The following is a 21,565-nucleotide window of genomic DNA, read 5'->3' on the forward strand; positions in this document are numbered from 1 at the left end:
TCTAACTCATGATATTTAGTTTGGTTTTGATGCACTTTTTTGTCCTTAATATTTTTTAATGGCACAATAAAAAAAAGTGACAAGATATGATGCAAGACAGAGATGAAAAGAGTTGGTTCGGGGTTACTACATTCTCCTAATACAAAGCCTCTCTGCAGTTAAAAACATTTAAACGAATCACCTCATGTTTTGACCTTTGCGAGGAATTTATTTACAATCCGTTGGCAGACAAGTCTATAGATATCATAAAGCACAAAGTGTACCTTGGAGCATGCAGACAACATCTCTTTGTAAAGGATCAGCAGCAAACACTACATCTAACAGGAGGTCCTTGACTCGCGCCCACAAACATCAACTCTGACAACAATAGTATATGAGCACAGTTTTTACTGTTTCAGTTTGACCTTTTCCTCTGACTTTCTTCTGCAGAATACAGATACTTTAGAGGAAAAAAAAAGAAAAGGCAAACCCCTTGGCTGTATTTCTGCGCAGGAGAACACACCTGTTTCCTCTTATGGACTCAAAATCTCAGAATATTATGTCTTTAAGTTACATTTTACTGTCCTTGAATCCAAAGCAAATTTGCATATAAACTGGACGCAGCGCTTCAAAGTGTTAAAATGAACTCCTTCTTGACTATAATGTTAAAATGATGCTTTTAGAATAACAGAATATGCATAGCAATGCTCTGGAAAGTGTCATTCTGTATAATGTGTTACATTTTCACCGTCATAATGTTTTTCTGAATTTAAAGATAAAGGTTCATATTAGCTTTCCCACAACTGTGCATCACAGTATCATCATATTGATCAATGTATTGTTTTCACTTACGGATTGAACATCGTTCATTAGCACTAATTGGACACAAAGGATTGAGATAGAATCTATTTCCTCCATTAGTGAGCTCGAACATCCATCAGCGTGTGAAAAAAGCAGAAAAGCAATGTGATTTGTTACAATTTAATGAACTGTTGCTCTCGTATCACATTTCAGGTTGTGGAAATGTTCCATTACTGATATTTTTTTTTGTTTCTAATGGCCTGACATATGACACCTGTTTGAGCATTTATCCTCCTGTGGCTTTTGCAGAAATTGTTAGTGTCTACTGTTTATTATTTACCAGCCTCTGTCACTTTATCATCCTTGGCTATTATCACAAGGTTCGCTGGAACACGCAGTTATTTCAAACTTGTTCCAAACGCAGGAGAAATGATTCATTCATACTTCATTGTCTGTGCAACAGTATATTCAGTAGCCTTAAATGTCAGGTCAGTTCTTTCCATCCAGCTCGCTGCCTACTGTCCTTCGCTCAAAGGACAGTTTGTTTGGGAATGCGTTTGCAAGGCCTACTCAGCTTTTTCTCTTCCAACCAGATTTGCAATCCGGTCCCACGTGTAAAGACATACAGAAAATGTTGTGCGAGTCTAAAACAGGATTTAATCTCCTTTGGGTAGAATCTCTGAAATAATCAAAAGGAGATCATATGAGCAAACCTTGAATTGAGGGCATCAAGGAGGGTAGAAAGGAGTAAAGAAATGGGGGTATGTTAATGCAGGTCTCAGAGTTTCACAGCAGATGAGTGCTACCTGAATATTTTAAACTCTCTTCTATCATTAGCTCTTCATTAGTGCATTGAAATCCACCCCAGATTCATCTAATGGAAACAAATTATTCTCTGCTTTTCTTTCCCCCCACCTGCCATCTACTTACCACCAATCAGCACCATACAGGGCCTGGGCATTGATTTTACTCACATCTCACTCTCTATTTAGGTTAAGGTTTAGGCGAAATGAAACGGTCATTTTCTCATTTAATTTGAGCTCTTTGCTCTTCCACTGACATCCCTTATCCATCCCATAGTTTCCCATTTAGTCTGTCCTGTTTTGGAGTATGTAAATGATTCTTGAAACATGTTTTTCTATGGCTTTATTTGTGTTCGGTAAGAAGAAAAACAGACACGACCCGGTTTACGTAAACAGCTGCTTTCACGCTGGATTTATGCCTGTCCCAATTACATAGCTATTCAGCCACGGAGTTTATGTCCCAGTGTTTTGTGACACAGGAAAAATATCAATGTTGCATTTTCTATTTCTGTAGTAATGTTTGTTAAATCCGAAGGTCTCCTGTGTGCTTTGCATCTCCACCTCTGTCTGGCTGCTGCTCAGTGCTGCTCTTTCTCAGTCCAACCTCGATTTATGCCGCTGCAGCTCATACTGTAGGCTGCAGATATTCTGTGGAATTCATTGCCACCTTTTTAATAGACAGCAAGCTGTCAACCACATTCCTGTCTATTGGATTCTCTATGGCTCCGTCAGCAAATGGTAAGTGACAAGGTTGACAGGCCAGTGAGTGTGGACAGTTGAGCAGAGAGCCAAATGTCACACCACAGTCTGTCAAAAACCTTTTCTTTCTCTTTTAATGAGATTCATGCTTTCAAATGAGCCTCAGTGGTCTGTTGAATCCATTAAAGGGCTTTTCCCCTGTTGATTTGGGCTTTCTGCCGCCTTTATTACTGTGGATGTTCATCATTAGCACATACTGGCACTCTACACACAGTAGCTGTGAATACTCAGTAATTACACTTTATTCTCTTTTAGATACAAAAAACTCTTTAAGGGACATTTTTAGAGGTATTTTTCTTCATAAATTCACAGTTCTCACCTGAAATCAACAATTGACCAGGAAACTGGGAACATAAAGAATGGGGTGCACCAACAAATAATGATGTTATTAAATCATGGTTTCACTTTAAATTACGTTGCACCAAACTAAAGTAACTTAAAATAAGGATAGGATTACATTTTAAACACTCTAAACCTGGCTTCAGTTTTTACTCTAAACATTCCACCAAATGCACCAAAACTTTAATGTCCAGTTTAAACCAGAGTCAATAATTAACTTTAAACCTATACTTTAGGAGTTTTAACATTTAAAAATTCCTGAATTTTGGAGACAGATTGAACAAAAATACTTAAATTCTTCAAAGAAAGACATTGTGTTTTTTTTCTTTTTTATGTTTTTCATTTTAAATCTTCTATTATTTGCTCATATTTCCTCATTAATTCAGCCAATGAGTTTTTATTAAAGGATGAGAATTAAATGCTTCCCTGCTGAGCAATCATGATTATAGACAGCAAATAATATAACAATTAGTTAAGGAATACAGACTGTGAAAATGAACAGTTTTCTCCCTCTTTTGTACTCGCTAGGCCCCCAACAGCACACAAATTAATTTTTCTTCCTTGTTTATTAATTCTTTTTAATTTGGCTAAGCAAACATCCCCATATTTATTAAACTCTATTTAATTTCATTGACTTCAATAAGCTTAGATTTACCAAACAGAGATTATTTTTTAATTGTGCAACACATCTCTGGTTAATTTTATGTGTGAATTTACTCATTTTAAACCCAGTTTTGCTGAGGTCTGATTAGAACTGATCTTAATCTTTGCTGTGCATCCAGTCATAGAGAGTTAAACAAAGAGTAAAATATATCATTACATTTGGAGATTAAAAGAAATATACTTGTCAATAAACGTTTTATGGATTTGAGTGGTCACATGATTGCGATCCTACTGCAAATCGACCGGTGCAGACTTATCGGTACTTCTGTCAGAAATCATACAACGACTGAGCAGTCTTGGTGGAGTACTGTGCTCTCTGAGTGCTTGTCTTGTTGCCGCTGTGATCATTTTCACAAATGTGAGGCTTACATGGAAGAGCTAAATGTGGTTAAATATATCTCTATTCACGGTAAATGCTAGCTTCACAGTTACTCACTAAATTACATTAATCTGACATTCCTGTAGCTGTCAATTAATTTTCAAATAAGTGGACTCGTTCCACTGTAAGTGTTAGGTAACCAGCATTATGTAACCTGTCTACCACAGACTTGGATAGGTCAGCATGCCACTGTGTTCCATCTAATTTAACTAGCACATTTTATAACCAAAAGGCACAAATATGTTTCTTTATCACTGCAGAAGTCAGTTGGCTGAAGCTGCTCTGGTGCGGGCAGAAAGCAGAATTCAGAAACTTGGATAAGGTGTATATATATGCAGCTGTATCCCAGCTTAGCTCCAGCTCCAGGTAACATATTTGGGCTTCTCAAATCCATTATGAGGGCTTATCCAGGTTTTCCAGGATAGGATGTTTTCATGCACAAACACGGAATTCTTCAGAAATCCGATCATAACCATGAAGTTCATGTAAACACCCTCAACGTGTGCTTGACAGAATAGTTGCTCTGATGTCAGCTGAACTGTATCAGTAGTGGTTGCTATTAACAAGAGCATGTTCCCCTGAAGCCAGTCAAAGAAAATTTATGCTTCTGTGTCACCCTGGTGTTCACCTATCTGTGTTTTTTATATAATGGACACTCAATAGTATAGTGGAGTATATGAACAGGGAGTGATTTTGCAACAAGCAATCACAAAGACAGAAGCTGTGACTGAAATGACTCCTTATTTACTCTATAGTGTGCAGTAATACCTTTATTTACTATATGGAGGCCTCTGAAATTCTACAGTGGGATGAAAACTGTGGTGTGCGCTACTTTCTGCTATCAATCCCACAATGCAAAGGTGCCAAAATGCCCGTCGTGTGAGTCAACAGTAATGACGCAAAATGATGACGACAAGCGAGTGTCCGAAATCTCCCTTCACTGCTGAGCGCTGAGTGAATTGTTGAGTTTCCTGTAACGAGTGAACAAGAGGGTGTCTGTTCATAAAGCAAAGTTCAGATCCTGTATAGTTCTCTAATGCGCCGTCACATCAGCCAAGGTTGTCAGTCAAGGACTACAACTCAACTTCAAACAGATTTTATGTTTATATATGATACATTTTTGCAGTTTCCTTCAGAATAATGTTAATAGCTCTGTCTATTTGGATTAAACAGTAATGCATTTGAAACTCTTTTTGCAGAACAGAATAAACAGCTGCAGTAAATTTTGTAAATGCTCGGAGGAGAGGATGGAGAGCTCAGCAAAGTATCAAAAAACAACAACCACACCAAAGAAGGCAACACAAAACAACTAATGGCATCAGTGCCTTGGCACTGATACAGAAAATATTCAATATTTAGACTCTCTCAGCTCTATCTGCTTATTGGATGTAATGAGAAACATGCCAGGCTAAATAAAATCAAATACTTGCTTGTTAATTGACATTTTTGAGCCGGAGCCCAGCTTGTATTCTACCGAATAAACAAAGTTGTTATCGGTGAAATGAGCAGCGCAAATGCATTACTTGGAAGCAAAGTTTGGTAAATTATTGTGGTCACGTTGAACAAGGTCAGCAGTGCCTACTCTGTGAAAATGAAATTAAAATATGTATGCCATTATTACTTTTGTTTTGTAATGCTCATTCTGTTTTTTTTAATCATTTAAAACATGCAGCTTCAGTTCAAGAGAATGCCAGATGTTTTATACATGCGCTATTAATCCCAAATGCTACACAAGGCCACAACAAAACGCTGACTTTTAATTTGCACGCTTTTTATGTTGTTGTTGGCTGCTGTGTCATTACTAAACAAATTACATGTGACTATTTCTTAGGAAGGGTGGATGAATGGAAGGATGATTGTTAGCATCTGGTATGTGCTCAGAGTAAACTGCCAACCCTTTTTGTCTCAGGACCAAGTACAGGGGCACAGTGCCGATGTTTTCAGCTCTGTTTTGGCTGCACAATTTTTTATCTAATGCACACGGAAGTCCACAAATCACCACACCTTTATTTAGGATGTTTTCTCTGTGCATGATCGTTGTTCTTTGCACATAAAAATTGGAACATCAACAAAGAGTTTCACATTTTCCATCAGTTATTAAAGAAAGTGGAAATCTTATGTATTCTAAACACAAGTGAAAATCGTCAAGCCGTTTTGTTTGAATTTAGATGATTATGGTTTATGGGAATCAGAAATCTAATAGATTATATTATAGAAATATTTCCTGACATCAATCAAAACAAGGATTTACAATACAGAATTGTCCAACTTCTGAATAGCATAGTCATTTATACACTCGGTTGGGGCTCCTTCACCACGAATTACTGCATCAGTGCAGCATGAGATGGATTAGCCTGTGGTACTGCTGACGTGTTATTGAAGATCAGGTTGATTTGAAAGCGGCTTTGAGCTCATGTGTATTTATGCATTGGTGTCCCTCATATTCCTGTTGACAATATTCCATATGGGTTGTTGGATGGACAGTCAAGCATAGTAATATCATTGTCCGTAAACCATTTTGGTAGAAGTTTTGGCTCTGTGACAGGTGCTAAGTCCTGCTGGACAAGGAAACCAGCATTTCCATAAACTTGCCATCAGATGGAGGCGAAAGTGCTCTACAATCTCCAAGGAGATGCTGTGTTGATTCTGGACTTGATAAATCACAGTGGATCAACAGCAGCGGATGATAAGGCAACTTATATCATCACAGATTCCAGAAACTTACACTGAACTTCCAACATCTTCCTCCAATCTCTAGGACCTTGATTTCCAAACACAATGCAAAATTTGCTTTAATCTGAAAAGACAACTTTGGACCACTGAGCAACAGTCCAGTTTTTTTTTTCCTTTTGCCCAGGTGAGACCTTCTGATGGTGTCTGTGGCTCAGGAGTGTCTTGATATTCTTGATATTAGGAATGTGACAGTTGTAGCCTCTTTTCTGCAGATGTCTGTACACCAGTGTCAGTCCACTGCTCTCCTAAGCTCTTGAATTGACTTTTCTTCAGACTGTGGTAATGTGCTTGTGCGCTTTTCCCTTCCAGTCAATTTTCCCTTAATATGTTTCAGTCCAGCACTCTGCCAACAGCTAGCCTTTTTAGCAAACGACCTTCTGTGGCCTCCTTTCCTTGTCGAGGGTGTCGATGATCGTCTTCTGCATGACTTTTCAGTCAGCAGTAAACTCCATGGTATTGTATCTGTGTGTAGTGAACTAGACTGAAAGATAGACACTGTTTGTAATATTTCAGTAATTATGTACTCCAACTCTAAATGAGTGGAGATACTAAATCTCTGATTTTCTTGAGGTATAAGCTATAATCATCAAAATTAAAACAGAAAACGGTTTGAAATATTTTACTGTACATACAATGAGTCTTGAATATATTCTATTTTCACTTTCTTAAATAACTGATAGAGAATATTAAACTTTATCACAATTCTCTAGTTTTCTGAGATATACTAGTATGCTACATGTGAAACCAGCAATGATTCGTTACAAAGCAGGACCAGTTAACAGCTGAAATGTATATGCATGAACATCATAGGGAGACTGTGAAAGTGGTTTATTAAACGGAAAACTTTCTGAAAAAGAATCAGATGTATTTCTTGGGAAGAAAAAAAAAGACAACGCCATATTTTTGTTTTTAAACTTCAGTTGACTCTGTGTCTATGCATTCTCTCCCAACAGAATATTTCATCTCACAGTGGAAGAAACTCATCTTAATTAGGGGAGATTTCAACTGGGTTTTGCTAAATTACCTCTTTTCTCAGCCAGGCGTTCCTTCTTCACACATCACTGCATGCTAAGAAGCAAAGGCAGGGTTGACTTTTAATCAGCGTTGCTTACACAGTAATTGTAAGGCGGTACGTGCATTTCTTTGTGTTAATTTTCTTTGATTAAGCCTAAACACAGCAGATGCACTTGTCAGAAAATGGGTATTTGGATCGCAAAGGACTGTCTTAATTTATTGACTTTTGGAGTTTCTTTTTTGCACAACACTCCAAACAATGCAGATGAGGCCAAAATATGAACTCCTTAGAGATGAATGGTTTTATGTCTTGGCTAATCCCTGAACGCCTTTTGATATAATTATAAAGGACTGACTAGATAATTAGTTTAAGATATGGACTGATATGTTTTAAATCCTCTTAAGTGGCGCTCTGCTTTACTGCTTAGTTCCTCTGCCAGTTTCTTTGTCACATGAGCTAAAAGGATTGCACACATCCTAAACACAGCTCTGCATTACTAAACACATATGTCAGGACATTTAAAGCACTTAATTTGGACTTTCAGAAGACTAGATGTCATCTAAAGCGCAATTATATCTAACGTTGTCACATCTCAAGCCCACTGGGTTTTCCTTTTATGTCTGACTTCTTAGTTTCAAAGCCGTTCCTCTGAGTCCATGTATTTTTCAGTCAGCATTTGACTTTGCTGAAGGTGTGCTCTAAGTCATTCACCTGATAAAAGTGCTCTGATCTGCAAGTTAATCACCATTTTTGCTTTCGCTTAAGTAATGAGCTTTAGCATTCCTAAAATGAGCCAAATCTATTTTCCAGCTCCTTCACTGGTAATTTCAAGCCCTGTGGTCCTCTGTTTTTAATTTGTAACTTTGATTTATATCTGCTTGTCATTTTCAGCAACCATTTTATAGCTGCGGCTCTTTTGTTTGATAGAAGATGAAATATCTCCACTGTCATCTCCATCCCTAAAATAGATTCAAGGCTCGGAAAAAAAAAAGTTCCTAAAAACTCTATTAAACTCAGGTTATTAGTCATAAACAGAAATGAAGGGATGGATCAGAAGGTGGATATCTGCAAGCAACGTGAATACAGATTGAAATACATTGAGCTGGATGTGGAATTGTATCAGGGCTTCCAGCTTTAAAGGTTGCACAGCTGTAAATTCAATGTTCTGTGAAAAAAGTAAGACAGGAAGAGAGGCCAAGCTGGCTATGAAATAAAAATGGAAGGTCTTCACAGTAAGGTCATCAGGATGCTGTCCGTAGCCGAAGCATCAGCAAAACAGCTGAGTAAAGTGGACATTTGCCTGTGATCTATTCCTTGCTGGGGGAATTGTTTGACGTGGAGTCCACTTGGGGCACGCTGCAAAAATAACTATCTTTTCCCCAGTATGTTTTGTTTGCCACTGAGACCAAATACTGCAAAAAATTTGTCAGTGTATTAACATTATTTCAGTGTGTTTGCAAAACATATCAACTCCCTTTAAATGTGCGTCAGCATCTTAAAAAACCTTTTAATAGAGTTATGAAATTCTCAGAGTAAAAGTCAGATGTTGTTACTGGCAACTGGAACATTTCCAACCATTGGATGAACATGAAACCCTCCTGGTTAAATAATCAGTAGGAAGCAAATGCTTTCAAAATGTTTGGTTCTTTGAATAAAAGTACAGCCTGAACATATGAATTTAATGTGCTCTAATAGATGAATTTATAATAACTCTAGCATCTACTTCGAAGAGAATTTTATCACCTGATTTTGCAGCTGCCCACAGATTTATGCCCCATGCCAGTTCATTGCTTTGCTTTCTAACTGCAACTTTACTGTTACGTTTCACTCTCATAGTGAGTTTTCTCCAGAAAAATCAAAATATTTTCAGCAAACAGCTCTGATAAACACATTATACTGGTCTTGATGTGCATCTAACAACAGACAGGCTATGAGTTGGTGGAGATCAAAACAGAGCCTAAACAAGACTGATCTTAGCTGGCTGCCAGAAATAAGACCAACCTGACCAGAAAATGAGAAACTGATAATACTGATCAATTATTTAACCCCTTGACACCTGAATTTATTTACAGTTCAATTTAAAGAAAGCTTTTGTGTGTTTTTGCTTTCCAGCTGGTGTAAAATAAGTGGAGATATTTAATTTGTCTATCACACATAGAACAGATATAATAATAATAATAATAATAATAATAATAATAATAATAATAATAATAATAATAATAATAATAATAACAGATATATAATAATTAGGTCCCACTCTGAGCAGTCCTACGAGAAACCAGTGCTTGCCAAAGATTCTGAGGTACGTGCTGAATATGCACAAGCCGGCAAAGGGGGAATGCATTTGTAACAATAGGCATCAAGGGGTAAAGGAGGTTAATAAAACTGATGTTTGTCTACATGCATGTGAAAGTTTTTTTAGAAAGGTGGTGCTGTAAAGCTGTGAAATGATCTGTTTTGGTAGTTTTTGGGGCCTAAATCTAACTAAGTAGTTTAGTAGGTTTAGTTTAGAGTAGTAAATCTAACCAAGTAGCTTTTGTTCTTAAATTAAATTATATTATGCTTATGTTAAACTTAACCGAACAATTTCCTGTCAAAACTTAACCAAGTAGTTTGGTGGCTAAATCTAACTAAGTAGTATTGGTGCATATATCTAGCCAAACACCAGTTGAAAAGTTTTTTTTTTTTTTTAAATCAGTTACATAATAAGTAAAAAAAAATTAACTCAAAAAAAAACAAAAAAACAAAAAAACTCCAAACTCCAAAATAATGTTCCCCTTGCAGTCTCTTGAAGGTCTTCTGTTTCCCAGACCAGCCTGTGTGTTGAGCATCCTGCTGCTGGTTCCACTGCTTGTTCCTCCCTCGGCCCTTAGGTTTTACATTTTGATAACATCACTCAAGTAAAATTCAGTTTTTTAGGCTCTGGAAAAGTTTTACTAACATCAAACCTCACCGGATTAATAATTAATAAAAGACGAGTAAAAATCGACCTTGTTTGCAGTTAGAGGTGCCCTGTCAGGCTTCCAGATGTCTCTTTTATAGTCCTGGAAAAACATATCTGTCATGAAAGCCTCTCAATTTTTAGGGCAGACTGCTCCACTACAGAACCAAGAAAAATCCCGTTTGATTTTTAAAAACTCTTAAAGGAAGCTCAGTTTGGCATTGATTGTAGGTTGCAATTGTCTCAATAAGTGTAAGTGATGAAACTCAAGAGAATTATTTAGATTAGATGAAGATTTTTCTTGTGAAGATTTCAAAGACAGTAGAGATGAGTGTGGAATAAAAACACATAAACATACACACACAATATTATCAGACAGTTAATGTTTCGCTGCTGCTGGAGAAGCACTCTGCTTATCATACAGGTGAATGAAAACCATTATTCACCTGATGCTACAATCAACAAAACAAGCGTCATAGAAAATGTTCAAATAACACGTCGCCACTTCTGCCTCCACCAGTGATGATGTTAATATCAGCTGAGCTCTTATTTCACTGGCAAACTCTCGCTTCAAAGCCGTCTTTTTATGAGAAGAAAAAAAAAAGCAATCGCACGTAAATATAATTAAGCTTGTGTATGGCATGTTTGCTCCAGGGGGAAATTACTTCGTCAATGAAGAGAAAATAAAGTACGAAGGGTAATGAAATATCTGGTTAGAGGGCAAAACAATGCAAGCATGACAATGTGGAGTCATGATGGGAATATCGGAGGAAGACGGCAGGAGGAGGGCAAGTGAAAGTCTTTCCTTTCTCCTGCTGTTCGTTTGGTTGCTTCCGACCAGAAATCGCTGCAGACGAAAGAGAGTCGAGCCTGGAAAGAGTGTGACGACGTTTCAAAGGGGAATAGGAAGAGTTTGACAGCTGCCTGGGCTCAGCATGGCTGTGGAGGGTGTAGCTGGAAGCCTTGCGTGTGTGTTTTTTTTTCCTTGCAGTGAGTGTGTGTCTTTGCATGCCTGCTTTTTAATAGACAATATTCAAGGAGGCCTATGTGGAGATGTGTCCGTGCTGTGTCACTGGAGCTCCTCCAGTTTCTCCAGCAGTGTGTGACCGTTGCAGCTGTGAGGAGAAGCTCAACTCGCTCATCCTGCATCAGCAGCGAAGGACTGAGAACTGGAGCGAGTGTGTGTGTGTGTGTGTTTCCCTCTTTCTCTTCTAACTGGTGGCTGTTGAGGGGCTGTGGGACAGCGGGGTAGAGCAGCAGGGAGGCAGTGGTCCAACCTCCACTAACCCCCATCAGGCACAAAGCCAAGAACCTGCTACTGAAACAAGCCAGGACTCACTCACACACACACACACACACACACACACACACACACACACACACACACACACACACACACACACACACACGCACACACACACACATAGGCACACACACAAAATGCACAAGCAACCTCGCATCAGCTCGCATTCACATACTATTTAGCAGCAGGTCTCCTGGACACTGATATACTCTGAGTCATTGTTGGCTTGGCATTTATTTGTTGAAGTTAAATCAGTGTTCAGCACATTCAGTGAAGCGCAGCCGCACAGTTCTGGGTGTCTGTATCAGCACTCGCCAGTTCTTTTGGACAGCGCATAATGACTTTATCACTTCTGTTAAGTGTTGTAATTGTGGGTGTAAAGCATTTCAAATTGTTGTTGGCTTAAGCCGGCTGACAGAAGGATGTCTTCGCAATTACAGTGCAGAATTAGTTCCATTTCTGTACAATCACTCCATCTGTCACAGCTGAGTATTATGAATGTCTAATTTCTAAGAATAAACCTCATGACCGCTTGGGCCAGACCTTCACTCCACCACATATTATCAGTCTTTAAGAAGGCAAGAAAAGTATGTCTTAGCTGTAGTCATTAACTTCTGTAATTTTCCAATCCATCTCGGGAAAATTCTTTCTCCTGTTACTTATAGCTATTAGCCATATGCATTCCTCTCAAAATTTAAATCTTCATGAAAAATGAAGTAGCTGTACATCTTTAAGCCTCTAAAAAATCCTTCAATCTGAAACAGAAACAAATTCTTCTCAATACCAAGACTGAGGCAGTGCTCATCAGCCCTCCAACATCACCATCCCAGAGCCCCTTTACGATTTCACTGCTACCTCACCAACCTCGACTCCTTTATGTCCGGTGAGGATGGCGACATCAGGACATCCAAAGCTGCTGGAGCAAGAAGAAGCCTCTGTGGAAGATAAAAAAGTGTTTCACACTGCATGCAGCTGAGACTTTACAATGTGACATAAAGTTGCTTGGGTGCCAGTACAGTCTGTTTTCACTGAAAAATGACACCAATGATGCCTGGTTCTGCCATGTTCTGCTCACCCCTGAGCAAAACCCAACCAGACTCTTACATCCAGAGCCCAGAATCATTGGCTTGAGACATCCCCTTTGCCTATGTTGTATCTCTCTACAACCCAGTCTCACAAAAATTTCATTTCTATACGACTAAACTGTACCATCAGTTAGGTTTGGGGGAAACCATATTTTCTGATGGATTCCACTTGTTGTGATGCATCATTAATATTTTTTCAGATCAACATGATTGTCATTTATTTGATGACTTTGCTGTTGCTCCTTTTCAGTCAACCAATCATATGTTAGATTGTTCAAAAGCCGTTATCCTGGTAACCCAGAAAATGTAGGAAAAAAGTTCGTATTTTAACCTGAACCATCATGTTTTTGTAAACCTAACCAGTCAGTTTTGGTGCCTAATCTTAAACACACTTCTTAGACGTAGGTATTGTTGTGACAGTGTTAAACCAAATTGTGTCAAAGTTGTGTAGTTTTGTGTCTAAAGCTGACCAAATTGCAAATGACAAGCAAAAGTAAATGAGTGAAAATTAAACTTAAGAATAGTGGTTCCACACAGGATGTAATCCCACTCTGCTGGGTTTGATTGTTGATCTATGCCTCCATCCTCAGATTTTCCTTTTTTTTTTGCAGACTTTGTGGCTCTTTAAAACTGTGACCCGTTTCCATTATGTCATAGGGAACAAAATCTGTTTGCTCCAGAACAAAATTATGTTTCTTTCAAAGTTTACGTGAGAATGGAGGTAAGCTGTATAAGGACATAATTGTGTGGAGACAGGGTTGCTATCTGGATGATGCCTACATCAGATCTTTCATGTGCATGAGATACACAAGCATCTTGAAAGACCTTCTTATTAAATAAAGGTTAAATAAATAGCGCAAACATGTGGTATACCTAGCCAAAAAGGTCAAGAATTTTCTCTGAGAGGCTACCATCAATCCATCCATTATCTATACACGCTCATCCTCATTAGGGTCACAGTAGGGGGGCATGTTATTTTAGGGTGCTAACATGCTAGCATTTCCTCATTTACAGGAAATGCAAATAAATAAATAAATAAATTAAGATAATATTGTCAGTTTAGCAGCTATTTTGTTATAAACCAATATGCTGGATAAGTGTGATGTGATGAGATGCTATATGAAAGGCCACTGGATCATCACTGATTGTTGAGAAGAACACTGTGTGACAGTCTGTCCCAAATTTCATGACAATCCATGCAGCAGTTGCCCAGAAGTTTCACTTATGTCAGCGCCGGGGTGAGCAATAAGGAAAAGTCAAGGAATCAACAAAGCCAGTAGGTTCGTAATCCAGGGACCATCAAAGTGTGCACCATGTTGTGACAATCCTCTGAAAATGTTAGCCTGCTGGTGGCACTAGAGGAAAACTCAGGGGACCAACGACGTCTTTAGGCTGTGGACTGAATGTTATAGAAATCCACCTAATAGCTGTTCAGTCTGATACTATATTCCTTAGAGCCACACCACTACTGGGGCCAAAGATCCAAACAAAGAAAACTAACATAAAAGGCGTAGAATTAATGATGAAATGTTTGCTTGTACTTGGCCTTCATCTTTATTCTCTGCTAATATGTTAACAGACCCTCCTGCCTTGCTGCTACGTACCGTATGTCCTTGCTGTACTGTGGCTTTTACCCCTGCTCTCCTTATTAATCATTAATTGTTTGCACTGTGGAAACATTCTGTGGAAAAGCAAGTCTCCGCTACAGTAATACAATTTCTATTTTTCCTCTATCGGTGCAGATTTTTGTGCGGTGGTCGGAGTGTGTGTAGGTCGAAGGACATCAGGCAGATGGCCTTTTCCTTTTCCTGCTGTTGATCGTGGGGAGTGGGGGACTATGTAGGTGTAAGCAGGAATGTACAAGGACAGAGAAGTCTTTGAGCAAGAGAGAAGTCTCTGCTCTGCTCATTAGGTCACCCATCTCGCTCCATCCCTGTGTCTTTTCCTCCCCTCCTCACCCTCCCTACCTCCATCTCTCCCCCTGTGTCTTCCTTTTGTCCCTCTCCACACGCTCAACTTATCGCAGCATTCTCCGTCGAGCCTACCAACAGACAGGGTAAAAAAATGTCAGCACTCAGTTACCCCTAGTGACAGGCTGAACAGCGTGAGTCTGAGACTGGAGTCCTAACAGCACAGCAAGTCTGTACTATTAAGGTAGGCACTGCCCATTGTGGAAGAATTGCATTTATCTGCAGAGCTCCAGTAATGAGAGTGAATCCTCACTATCTTATTGCTTCTTTGGGATATCTGAGCTACAGTCTTGATTCGTTTAGATTAATATCAATGTGTAGACATGGTGTAGCAGCACAGTGGCTTTGAACCTCTGATGCTTTATCTGCACAGTTGAACTGTCTTTTCTCTTTCACTTTGAAATCCAGCAAAGCTTTTATCATCTCCAGCTCCTTTGATTTTAGATTCACATATTGTCAGGGAAATGTCCTTCCAGGTTTCTTAGGCTTAAGAGGTCAGAAAAAAAAAAATACTGAACAAGAGGCAGATATGTGGTCTGTGATGTTTACATAATTGGTCAATTTTCAAAGCGTTAAGCAGCGATCTGTGATGTAGGAAACAATCATGAAAATATCGAGGTGAGAGTCGTAGCCATAGCAGCGAGATGAATATTGTCTGTGTCACTTTGTGGCATGTCAGTGAAATCTCTGCTGGTTTTTCAGCATCTTTGGAAAACACGCAGTGCATACGCTTGACTGAGCAACGCCACATCCAATCAAGGCCATAAATAATGCATGTTTAAAGCTTGACTCATGTTTTTGAAGTTTAAAGTGAGAGACAGAACCACCAAATGTCTTGCACTGTGGGCTGATACATGTCTGCATGATGCAGATTCATGCCTATGAGACGCAGATATTACAGACATTTGCATGCAGAACGTTTGCTGACATGCAACAAAAAGGGGAACAGATTGTTAAAAAATATCTGCACAAGTGTATACATATATTGTCTACGGTGCAGTGATTTGTCAATTTGGGTCTTTAGCGGTTATATGAAGAAAACCCAGAGAGGGAGGAGAGAGACTGAGTCCCCTGCCAGGACTGCCAGTCACTCGGTTCACTCTTCACTCCAGACACAAAGCTCAGAGCTATCGTTCACCCTCGGGGGATTCCCTTGATGTTCGCTGTGGTGTGGTTGATGGTTATCATTGTTCAACTCCATTTCACATGGTGAAGAGGCAGCTTTCTAAAGCAAACAAACAATCATGCTTCTATTCTGCTCTTGAACTCCATTGTGTTGTGTGTGGTTTCCGTTGCCTCATTTGCATTTGTTTTTTTTATTCACAAATGCTGCAGTAAAATGAATCAAATCTGTCTGCAGCATAAAAAGCCGTGGAGATGATTATTTTTAAAGGTATCACAGCTCAAGTGAGGTCCTCGAAGCAGTAACAGTGTGCAGAGTCACACGTGACCTCTGATTACCAGCAAAGGGAAAGAAACAGTGAGAGCAGGAGGGAGTGGGAGAGAAGAGCAGGCTACTGCTGATTCTTACAAGACTCACCTACACTAACAGGAGCTGTCTGACGAAGAAGAGAGAGGGGAGGAAGTGCAGAGATAACGGGAGACAGGAGGGGGAATGAGATGGTGATGATTCATGTGAAATAGAAAAAAGAAATAAAACCCTCCAGCCAATCTGAAGAGAGGTGGTCTGAACAACACAGTGGGAAGGTAAAGAGAAGAATGAGGAGGATAAACAGGGAGGCAGAGTAGGGTAAAGACAAAGAAAAGGGGATAAGTTTACTGGAATCAAGTCTTTCACTCAAATGTTGGTACTGCAATAAAAGTTCCTTCACCGTGGTTCAGTTTAGGATGAATTTGTTTTAGACAAATTACCTGAACATGAAAGAGAAATACTCAAAGTTAAGCAATGATTTTAAAAAGTCAGCTCTTTAATGGTCACTTCCAGAAACAAACAAATTATTCTTGTTCTTCTTCTTCTTATTATTATTATTATTATTTAAATTCCTGAGTTCTTTTGGCACTAACATCAATTCAGGCTTCAACTAAAGCGTTGTGACTATATCCTGAAGATATATTGTATTTACTATAAAGGTTTGCTTTCAGTAATCTGCATTGACTTTTCTCTATTTAAAAAAAAAGATAAATAATAAATGATCTGCACTCACATAGAGCTCTTTAACCATAGCTGAGTTTCTTTTTCACTCATTCACAGACACCAAATAAGTTGCCATGCAGGGTTCTCACCAGACATCAGGAGCAAATTAGAGTTCAGTGTCTTGCTGAGGGACGTTTCAGGATGTGGAGGGGACGTTAACCCTGCGATCTGTGGACGACCTGCTCCACCACCTGAGTTACTTAAACACACTTTCACTTTAATGGCACAATCTCTGTTTGTAGAAATAGAGCAATGGGATCAATATTTTAAAATATTTAATATCATTTTCTTTATCTGCATTATTTATCTTTAGAATATTTTCATTTAGTCCAAAAAATGATCAGAAAATAGTGAAGTATTTATTTCTTCCTCAATTATGTATGCATTGTTTGTTTAATAAAAAAAGATGAAGGATAAAATCACTCCAAAACAGAAGAAAAGCATAAAATTATCACTTTGAAGAAATTTCTGTGTGGTTGGACACCTTTTTTTTATGTTTTTAAAGTGATATTATCACTCCAGATTAACAGTTATGTTGTATGTAATTTCATTGAAAACTTCTAGATAATGTACAGAATGAAATATACTTACAAAATAACCTCAAAAGAAATACAAAGACATAGCGTTAAATGTATCATATACTACATACCATATCATGAAATAGTTTATAATCCGAAGACTATATTTCATGGATATATTCCGATTTTAAAAATCAGCATGCAGCACCCAGTAACATCAATTGTGCATGATTTGGAAAAAAATATTTTGAAGTTGTCAAACATTTTCCATGGTTTTAATTTACAATATTATGTCCATTAAACCTGCTTAAACTCACATTTATTTACAGTTTAGCACTGATGATAATTTTACCATGAAATGGACACATGCTAAGAAGATTTATCTGCCTATAAAAGCTCCAAAAACCACATCTTGGTGATTTTGTTACCAACACATTTCAGCAGAGTTGTGGAAACGATTCAAGCAGGTTGAATGAACCACTGGCCGCTGAGTGATTAAGGACTTGTTTTGATAACCGTGTACCTGAGTGAGTGGTGAGTGTAGAGCTGTGTGTTGCAGTAGATGGATGGCCCGCTGCTGCTGTGAGGGTTAAGGGTTGTGTTCTACTGCAGGGGAGAATAAGATCGACCAGTTTAAAAACAATCTGATAAGAGCTTTCTGAGCAAAGACACGGGGAGCTGCTGGTCATGGTGTCTGTGTGAGAGTGTGTGTGTGTGTGTGTGTGTGTGTGTGTGTGTGTGTGTGTGTGTGTGTGTGTGTGTGTGTGTGTGTAGGCCGAAGGTGAGAAGCTCAGCTGCTGCAAAGGTAAAGGTTGTGAAATGAACACAAAAGACAGGAAGCCTCAGACAGCCCGGTGACCAAACCGAAGATTTATCATGACCTGTGGACATGGAAAAGCTTCTCCTGCTCTGAATGTCACTTGCTTCAGTGTGTGTTTGTGTGTAAGATACTGCTTCTGTGTTTGTGTGTGTAGGATGCCTCCGTGATATCCCCAACAAGGGGATTGCACCTCTTCACGTCGAGCCTCACATGCCCCCTCACTCTAAAAGTCTGTGGAAAAAAAGAGGCTTTTTGTCTGTGTTTGTTTCCCTGAGGTTAATGGAATGGAATAACAGGATAAAATTGCTGCTGTCTCATGATTCTGGTTTTCTGTCTTACACACAGGACAGAGTTGTTAATTCTGGCTCTGATTTATTGACTATATTTTTGTGTCTGGTGCTCCACAAACATTTATTAATGTTTACATATGCTCTTTAATAGGATACAGTTTTTACTAGAAGTAGACTGTATGCTGATAATTTATTTTGCCATTTGTGTTTGATTGACACTCAGATGTTTTGGAGAATCTGCCCTCAATAATTTGTAAATGTTCTTGTTTTAAATTCATTATTCATTTATCATAACAGGAATGAATGTTGCCTGTCTTGAAAACTTTCATGCTAGTGGAGAATTTTTTTTTTTTTATTTCACTGGATTTTTATTTTTTAGGTCATCAAAAATAGATGGTTTGATTTTGTAAAAAAAAAAGAAAAAAAAAGGGTTGAAGACATTAAAGTGCGTCTCTGGTCATTAAATTTATTTGTGTGTAGCAAAGTTACATACTTAGAAGCTTTTGTAATGAATATTATTATTTATTATTATTAATATAATCTTTTCCTCCTATGAATCTGCTCAAACACTTTAAAACTACGTAATGTTATAATACTGTAATTCAGTCATACATGTTTAAACCAGAAACTGGTTCTGAAGAGTAACGGTACAGAAATTCCCACCCTGCAAGATGGTGGGATTGGTTTGTTTGTTGAAACCACAGAAACTGTCATCAGTAGACTGCAGTTCATGGTTAAAAAAACATCAGCCTCTGCGTTTAATGCCTAATTCCCTCAAGATACGTGTGTTGCAATGTTTGAAGACTTTACTGCACTGGAAGCCAACACTAACAACAATTTGTACCTTCTCTCACTTTTTCTGATTTTATTGCATCAAGATTTTAGCAAGTTTCAACATCGACAACAACTATATCCAACAAAGCAGCGACTGCATTTTTTTTTGTTGTTTTTTTGTTTTGTTTGCCAGAATCCTGTTCCAAGGTGGTCTTTCTGACCGACAGACTGGCCCCATTTAAATCATTCAGGAGTCGATGCCTTCTCATGAGGGGTTTACATCTTGCCACAGGCATAACATTGAGTGCAGCTCAGCCGGGTTTTGGCAAGAATCCAGCGGCAACTTCTGAGGCTGAAAAATAAAGCTGGGGTGAAAGTGCCAAAAACCGCAGTTCCTCCATTGGCCACTTGATGCTAACTCCAAAAATATGTCAGTACATATAGACCCCATTGTTAAAATGCCCAACTTCATAGCAGAAATAAACACATTTACAGCCTGGTAAAAAAAAAAATGTTCTGGTCTGTATAGCTGATTCCCTCATTTCTGACAACAATACAGAGGGTGAATTTTTATAAAACTGGCCTGTTTAAATTGTATTAAGGCTGGACAGATGACAGTGACAGTGCCATCACAGGACAGTCCATGCTTCGCCCCTACTCATGCTTCACCTCTTTGCACATTTTTGGATTAGCTGGGAGTTAGGAAAACTCAAGTACTGCCAAGATGAGCACACAATGAGCTTCAAAACCGCCTTTTAGGAAACTTATAGGTGACGTCATGGAGCGTTTGTCCATCTTTATATACAGTCAATGGCAAGAACCCAGACCAGACTGTGTTTACATGGACTTTAGAAGTTATGAACTGGTTTTGGAAGTATCTCTTTTATTTGTTTGTGCATGTAAACATCAGAGCTCCACATACTCTGAAAAAAACTGGATACTGTTACATGTGTACATCACATATCCCAGCTTTTAGCCACTGTGCCGGCATGTCTTCAGCCAAGTGATGAACAAAAAAAAACAAACCAAGTGACATTTTCCGCAACTGCTCAGTTTATACAACACTATATCCACTCTCATCGGTAACAGAGCTGGTGTTTGTATTGTTTCTTCCTCTGTTCTCATGAACGGTTGAACTTTATCACGCAGCCAGTAAAAAGTTGTCCAACATTTTCTCTGCTCTTGGGGTCACAAAGACTCTGTTCTACACTCATAGCTGTATATCTTCATCCAAGCCTTCTTTGTCCTACATTGACAGTGACAGGCTCACACTGGTCAAAGAGGAGGACGTGTTCAATATTTCTTGTCGTTCTCATCTGCCATTGCCAAATCTGCAGCGTCATGTTGGCATTCAGTAGCGCTGAGCCCGTCACAAGCCTCATTTTCAATAGCCAAAGTCACACTAATTTGAGGTTAGGTTAACATTTCCAGGAATGTCAGATTAAATTGTTAGTTTGTGTTGTAAACATCACAGGCACCTACGCAAATGGCACAAATAATCAGAAGTCAGGATGCTATTATTTATCTTGTACATGGGGATATGAAGAACCTCATACTGCTGTATCTTTGACATCATCAAAACATGAGCCTTATAACTTGGTGTGCTTGGAAACACAGACACTGAGCATACATGCATGAAGTGGAGTTTGAGTCATGTTTAAGTGCACATAACATGACTGAAAATAGCATTTGTAATGTAGACATACTGGTAAGTGTCCATGTGTTGAGTGGTGAAACAGTGTGCAATACTGTCTGCCTCAGTGTGTTTTTTGACACAACTGTGTCTCTGCCAAAGCCAGAATTTTTTAAATCCTCCCCTCAGTGTCTTTAAATATCAGCACAGAATATCAATTAGCAGCAGGTTCAGTTTGAAACTGTGATGCTGTAACGCTCACCCGCCGTGCCTCTTCTCTCTGTGTGTGCTTTTAGCTGCGGGGCGGCCCTCGTGGCCGGGATGCCACTGTGTGCCGTGCCAGTCCACAGTGGACGGTGAGGGGCAGGAGGAGGGCACTGAGTGCAGGAGGCTGAGGGGAGGCGCCCCACACCAGACCGGAGACATGAACCTCTGCTGGAACGAGATCAAACGCAAGTCCCACAACATCCGGTAAGAGAGCATTCACAGTGGTGTTTACTGAGGCCAAGACACTTTGGAAAAGTATGTAGCAGTCAGAATGGATGGATGTTTTCAAGGAACGGATACTGCATGTATCTGGGAGTGGAGAGCGGCTGCAGTGGGAG

The 21,565-nt window shown here is 39.0% G+C and overlaps 1 protein-coding gene across 6 annotated transcripts in view; it reads left to right on the forward strand.

Annotated features, from left to right (window-relative positions):
• Positions 1–21,565, forward strand: part of drp2 (dystrophin related protein 2) — a 182,836-nt gene that overhangs the window by 77,690 nt on the left and 83,581 nt on the right. For 5 of the 6 annotated variants that reach the window (XM_055016642.1, XM_055016641.1, XM_035949728.2 and 2 more), the window contains exon 3: positions 21,257–21,431. In XM_055016642.1, coding sequence (XP_054872617.1) covers positions 21,385–21,431 — 47 coding nt within the window. In that variant the 5' untranslated portion in view covers positions 21,257–21,384. Of the gene's footprint in view, positions 1–14,758; positions 14,955–21,256; positions 21,432–21,565 lie in introns of those variants that run through there. The other variant, XM_035949730.2, reaches the window with a different exon arrangement.

This window comes from Amphiprion ocellaris, chromosome 13, assembly GCF_022539595.1.
Source record: "Amphiprion ocellaris isolate individual 3 ecotype Okinawa chromosome 13, ASM2253959v1, whole genome shotgun sequence".
Lineage (NCBI taxonomy): Eukaryota > Metazoa > Chordata > Actinopteri > Pomacentridae > Amphiprion > Amphiprion ocellaris.